This window comes from Crocuta crocuta, unplaced genomic scaffold (assembly GCF_008692635.1).
Source record: "Crocuta crocuta isolate KB4526 unplaced genomic scaffold, BGI_CrCroc_1.0 scaffold696, whole genome shotgun sequence".
Lineage (NCBI taxonomy): Eukaryota > Metazoa > Chordata > Mammalia > Carnivora > Hyaenidae > Crocuta > Crocuta crocuta.
This window is the reverse complement of record NW_027529467.1, coordinates 299173-306335: the sequence shown is the minus strand read 5'-3', so window position 1 is coordinate 306335 and position 7163 is coordinate 299173. Positions and strand designations below refer to the sequence as shown.

At 38.8% G+C, this 7163-nt stretch overlaps 1 protein-coding gene across 1 annotated transcript in view; it reads right to left on the bottom strand.

Annotated features, from left to right (window-relative positions):
* Nucleotides 1-7163, bottom strand: part of CFAP47 (cilia and flagella associated protein 47) — a 492482-nt gene that overhangs the window by 473504 nt on the left and 11815 nt on the right. Inside the window, 1 exon segment of the mRNA XM_077760783.1 lies at nucleotides 1376-1514. Coding sequence (XP_077616909.1) covers nucleotides 1376-1514 — 139 coding nt within the window.

Sequence of the window (7163 nt, the reverse complement as noted above, 5' to 3'; positions counted from 1 at the left end):
ACGCCATACTTTGCCAGGTTCCGTCTAACTTATTCAGACTCTATCTTTTCATTCTCTTAAGACCTGGATATTTTATAAACTCCATGAATAATGGTGTCTCCCTCCCGCTCTTTTCTACTCTACCCTCCTTGGCAAAACTATTTTTGACACTTCATGCTTCATCTAGAATTTATCCACTGACAACCCTTAAGCCAATATACATAGACCAAATTGTTCCTGGGACTCAAGATAAGTAAATCTAATAGGGACCACAGGATTCTGCAAAGCAAATCAATTCCAACACTTTAAAAATGAACTCAAGATCCTCTCCCACCGACCTGTCCTTCCTCTTACCTTCCTTGCCTCCATAATAGTTCTCCAGTCTGCACACTTCTCTCCATATGCCTGATTTGTATCTTAGCTGAGGTCTTCATCACTTCCTTTCTGGTGTACTATTACAGTTTCTAGTCAGGTTACCCCTTCACATATGTACTCTCTGATTCGTTGTGCCTACTGTCATCAGCACAACCTTTCTAAATTGCAAACTAATCAAGACCCTCCCATCTTAAAACCTTCCTGACATTCCACAGCCTCCACAAAAAAAACCTAAGCTTCTATCAGGGCTCACAACTGTTTCTCAAACGTTTTTCGGGCCATGACCTCCAGCAAGACATGTACTTACACTGCAAGCACACACACATGTACACACATGGATACACAAACACACAGGCACACACTAACATGAAACCAGTTTTGCAAAACACCTGCCCTTACCATATAACGTCCATTCTGATATTTTCTATTTCACTGTTTTGATACTGGTGGTGACCCATTATAGTGATTGCACATCCCACTAATGGGCTGAGACACAGAGCATTTAAAAAATGCTGTCCTATGAGGTCCTCTACCAGACCCTGCACCAATCTGGTCTCATCTCACATCACTCCTCACCTCTATCTCTTTGCCTTTACATCACCTTCACTCTCTCAGTGTATAACACCATCTATTCACCTCCAGGATTTTGAGTCTTCTACTTATTCTGTCTGAAATTGCTCTTCTAACCCACCAACATCCACCTCCCCTATACTTACATGCACACACACACACTCAGCCCAGATCATATCATTGCTCTTTGCCTGGCTACGTCCTACTCACCAATAAGTGTTTGGGTACACTCTCACATCCTTAATGGGTACACTCTCACATCCTTAATGGAGCCCTTTCCTGATTTACTCCTTCACCCCCACAAAATCCAAACTAGGAGGCCCTGTTATGTGTACCCATAGGCCATCCTCTGGTTCTTCCCATTTTTGAGTCTCCGGTGCTTGGCAAATAGTCGAGACTCAATGAATGACTGTTGACTGAAAGAACAAAGAAGCTAACATGGTATACTTACTGTGCCACTTCATTTACAATTCTGGGCTGGTCTGCACAGAAATCCACTTTAACAGTCACTGATGACTTGGACTCTACAACACCATTACTTGGAAAAATGACAATGGGTAATTGGCCCTGGTATTCTGTTTTAAATGTACCTAAGGAGAACAAGAGCAGATGGTTTACATCTGGATCCTTACAGTGTTACATTCACATTCTTAATAAGGGTCATATACACATTACAGAGTACATAGTCTATTGTGGACCAAGAATCACAGCTTTAATTGTTGAGTTCAGCCTCTGGAGTCACCCAACAAATGTGAACTGATTGTTAGGACTCAAGCTTCCTTGATAGTTAAAATATACTGTCTGCTTACAAAGTACAGACACTTATGCTAAGAGTTGTGTGTGTGTTAGTCCGTGTAATCCTCAGAGTGTTTCTAGGATATAGGTTCAATCACTAACTACGTTTTATAAATAAGGAAATAGAAGCTTAGGATGGTTGAGTGATTTGTCCAAAGACACACAACTATTATGGTAGATTAAACTGCTGACTCCAATTCTTGACCCTTCTCTGCATCTTACCGTTATGCTACCATGGACAAAGTATGTTTTCCTATCCCTTCACTTCGGGCCTGATGATGTGATTTGCTTTGACCAATACCATGTGGGTAGAAGGGACAACATGCCATCTCCCCCACATGTTCTCTTGCACTTCTACCACATAAAGTGCTTAAGTGGTTACTGCCGCTATGGCCAGTACTTTAGAATGAGGACGTGTGGAGCAGAGCCTCCAGCTGACTCACAGACCTGCACTGAGTAACAAAACACCTCTGACCGCCTAAGTTTGAAGCAGAGCTACACAGCAGAGCACAGCTTAGATGAGTTGAATTCCAGCCAATCTAAATACAAATAAACAATTAAAAAATAACTGCCTTATTAAGATACAGAATTGTGGGGTAGTTTGTTACATAGCAATAGCTGACTACTACAGTTAGAAACTAATAGAGCTGAGATTTTCACCTGGATGCTTCTGACCAAAGGGCTCACACTCATAGCCACTGACACTTTTTTTTAAAATTTATTTATTTATCTCTACATCCAACGTGGGGCTCAAACTCACAACCCCAAGATCAAGAGTCACATGCTCTACTGACTGAGCCAGCCAGGCACCCCATCACTTCTTGATAAAGGAATTTATACAGTTCACACAGGGAAAGAGCAAAAGGAATGGGTTTCTAGAATCAAATAGCATATGAGAAGGAAGTTACAAATGTGCCTTATTCTGGAAGCAGAAATGGTTCATAATTTGGAGTAATGCTTAGGGCCTGTATTATAGCACACAATCCTTGAGATGACACATTATGTCCTCTTCATCTCTGTGGTCCTGGCACTGCACACAGTGCCTAGCACCAAGCGGTGCTCAAAATATACCCAACAAATGGAAGTAGCCAGTCAAAAGTTTCCTTAATATACAATATAAATATTGTACAATACAAACACAAATGAGCATGCTGCTAACATAAACAACTTGGCAAATTCCCAATTTACCAATTTTAAACTACATTTGATGAAATTTTCAAAAATGATTCCTTTCACTTAGGAAAATAAAATATTAGCATCATAAAAGTACTGAAAATATAAGGAAGGGAATAAAACGTTTTTAAGTACAGAGATGATACGATGGAAAAGGCAAACTCACAGTATCAAAATTTGTTAATCCAATCACTTCAGGTAAGTGCTAAGAACACTCTTTAAGGGTGTTTTTTTCCTGTCGTAAAACAAAAACCTATAAAATTATATCTGTTCAAATAAATACGCATTATTGACTCAGTTCTCCAGAAAAGGCAAATTATGTGAGCCCAGGTAAGGTTGAGCCAGTGACATAGTTCCTATATTGTAACCACTTTGATATAATCTGACAAAAGAATTTAAAGTATTTCAAATGTTTATTTTAGGAACAACCCCAAACTGAAAGAACATTGTTCAATCTTCTAAATATATTAAAACAGTGGCTACACAAACACTATTGTGTCTTACATAACTTTAATGCCAGTAATAATAATGAAATATTTGACTTTTATTTTTAAATTACTAACAATAGTAGGACATCAGCCTAAGGGAATGGTGTCGTTGAAGGAAGGATGTTACAGAAGGAATTTCTGTCATCAAATTTTCACTTCTTTTTAGACAGGACCCTGGATGATGTTTGGAGAATGAACTGGAAGGAGATAAGGGACTTGAGAGAAATCATTTCAGTTGGTGTGGTTACTAGGCAAAAGAAGATGATGGCCTGTTGTAGACTAGCTGGGATGGGACAGAAAGAAAGGATTACTGAGCTAATTAGGAAGAGAAGAGACAGGAATGAATAAGTGACTAAGGGGGTAGAAGGTGAAAAAAAGGAAGAGGTCAAGGGTTTTGTTAAGTTCTGACCGGCCCAAGTACATGGTGGTGACATTTAATTTAAAGGAGAGAGAGAGAGAGATAGAGAGAGAGAGAGAGAGAGAAGTTTTGGGGGAAAGGCGAGGAGTTTGGTTTTAGGTGTGTTAAGTGTGAGAAGACTGAAGTAAATGTAAAGTGTCAGACAGACCCCAGTGAGGTAACAAGAAGGACAGTGATTAAGTGATTGCCTAGAGGGGAGTGTGTTGACTGAGGGAACATGTGGGCCTAAGGCAAATCCTAAGAAATACTCACATTTAAGGAAGAAAAGGGAGACAGTAGAAAAAAAAAATAATTCTAACATCAAAAGTGAACATTTATTGAACACTTAATATATATCAGAGAGTGTGCTAAGTATTTTATCAATCACCATCCCAATTGTAGGAGGCAGGCACTATGTTTATCTCTACAATGGATGTCCAGGAAGTGTAAATTACTTGCCTGGGGCCTTCCAGCCAGTAAATGTTATAAGCAAGATTTGGGCCCTGGAAGACCTCACTCCAGAAACTGAAACTCTATTTTATAAGCCACTGAGGAGTCATAGAAGCCAAAGTTTTGGCTTTTGTGTTTTGTTTTGTGTTATTTTTCAAAAAGACATCAGTGCCCAACTGTGTGAAATGTTGCTATTTAAGTCACGTAAAATAAAGACTTAGCCTTGTCCACTGATGTGATTTAGGGGAGCACATGGCCTGCTAGGCTACCCACAACTGTGGCTGAGATGACGAGTCCTTTGCACAGACCTATATGTTTTTTCAATCTGGGTTGCTTTACCTTCTCTAGAGAAGCAGCGTAGGCACTGGGTGATTAAATATAAACGTGGTTATCTTGCCTTTATTCTTCCAAAATACTTTTAGAAACTATGAAGTAGATTTTTGGGTAAAAGTATTTCTAAGATCAAGCCAGGGCAAACAATCTGTAGTTTTATAGGATGTTAACCGAAAAATCAAGAGTCACATCCCCAAGGTCACTGTTATTTCTAAGCATACCAAGGATATACCAGTCTCCATGTCTCCAAAATGACTGTTTTGGAGACTCTTCAAAATGCTCATAGGGGATTAAGCAGGTTACTTCTAAGTCCAACCACCTTTCATTGAAAGCTTAACCGCTTATTTTTATTTATTTTTATTTATTCATTTATTTTTGAGACAGCATGCTCGAGTGAGTGAGTGAGTGAGTGAGTGAGGTGCAGAAAGAGAGGGAGAGGGAAAGACCGTGCAGAGCCCAGAGTGGGACTCCAGTTCACGTAAAGCAGGGCTTGAACTCACAAACCATGAGATTGTGACCTGAGCCGAAGTCAGATGCTTAAACACGTGAGCCACCCAGGTGCCCCCTTTTTTTATGTAATATCCTGATCAATTTATGTTAAAAAATTTTTTTTATTCAAGTACAGTTTAATGAGTCTTTACTCTGAGTATTCTTTCATACTCTGAGAGATCAGCGAACCAAATCAATTACACAAAGGTTTACTGAATGTCTGCAATATACCCAGCGTTGTATTATGCAAGAAACTTTTACTGAGATTCTACGACATCAGTTTCCGAGAAAACAAACAATATGCAATGAGAATAAGTGGTGGGAGTTTCTCTGAGTAGTTAAGGAGGATCCCAAGGACCAGCTCTGGACTTTGTCCGATTTAGCAAATTTCCTAGTTTACAGATGATGGTAGGCTTTCCTAGACAGTAGAGAGTAGAGGGCTGATGCTGATGATCAGGGAAACGGGAAGAGTGGGCATTAAGGGGAACAGAAAGGTCATATATCTGGGGCAATATAACCCAAGTAAACCTAAAGGTTGAGGCGTTCTAAGGCAACTTTCCAAACACACAAATGGTATGTGAAAATCACAGTAGAGACTTTAAAGACTGTTCTATACGACAACACGGGAGTAGAAAATGTATTGTGAAATACTCAAGCTTACTGAAAGGAAGAGGGAAATGATTACAATTCCACACATGCTAAAATAATAATGCTTTTCCAGTGATATTCCTTAAAAGAGAAAAACTGAGAAACAACATCATAGAACGGAAGATGGAGTTCACCAGCTCACAAATTACTAATAGTAGAGACCGATCTTAAAGACCCAGCACGGTCTTCAAAGTGAAAAGACAAGCACTACTTTGCATCGTCGGGAGTAAACTTAGCAAATATTCTTATAGAGGGCCAGAAAACAAAATGTATTCGTTATTTGGCTAAATCCATGGATAATTATTCCATAATGGGCTATTAAAATAAAAAATCATGAAGTTCTTACATGGATCAACTAATAACCCCAGTGTCACTACCAAAGAGAGAAAACAAAGCTGTACATACCATGAATCTGGGGAGTGTGGCTTTTTAATGTCCTCTTAAGTGTGCATATAAATGTATAAACATTTAATCTTTGACTCTAAAACTATAAAATATTTGTCATATAAAATCCTTTTTAAAAACTGTATTAAAATCATCTTTGGTTACTAAATCTATTTCCTGCCTAAGTGTTTTTCCTCATGGAAATACACTGTTATTCTCATGAATATTTATATACTGTGCTAGTAGGTAATAAGGACTTTATGACACCTTATAGGCACCTTCTACTGTGAATATAAAACATAAAAACAATTTTGCTAATGGTGGAAAAAAATAGTATCATTCAAGTCGGAGAATGAGAAAGTCAACACTAAGAAAATGTGTTTCACTGGAGCGCCTGGGTGGCTTAGTCGGTTAAGCGTCCGACTTTCGCTTAGGTCATGATCTCGCGGTTTGTGGGTTTGAGCCCCGCGTCGGGCTCTGTGCTGACTGCCAGCTCAGAGCCTGGAACCTGTTTCAGTCTGTGACTCCCTCTCTCTCTGACCCTCCCCTGCTCACGCTGTGTCTCTCTCTCTCTCTCTCCTAGAAATAAAAACATTAAAAAAATTTTAAAAAAAAAGAAAGAAAATGTGTTTCACTGGTAACAATTTGTTTGTAAGGTAATAGTAATTAACATTTCATAGTACTCAATTATAATTTACAGAATGTAGTATTCACTACAAATACTATGCACACACAAAATATTAACATAATGCTAAGAGCTAATGTGGATTACTTTTCTTAAAATATCTGAGTCTAGATCTGAGGCTTAATTTTATTTATTTTGTTAAGTGAAACTACTAGATATTCTTTTAAGATTTTTTTGTAATTTTTTTTATATTTGAGAGAGAGAGAGAGAGAGAGAGAGCATGACTGGGGAAGGGGCAGGGAGAGAGGGANCACTGTCAGTGCAAAGCCTGATGTAGGGCTCAAACTCACAAACTGCAAGATCATGATCTGAGCCGAGGTCAGACACTCAACCAAATGAGCCACCCAGGCGCCCTAAATATTCTTTTAAGATTAAAACCATATATATTTGTTACTTA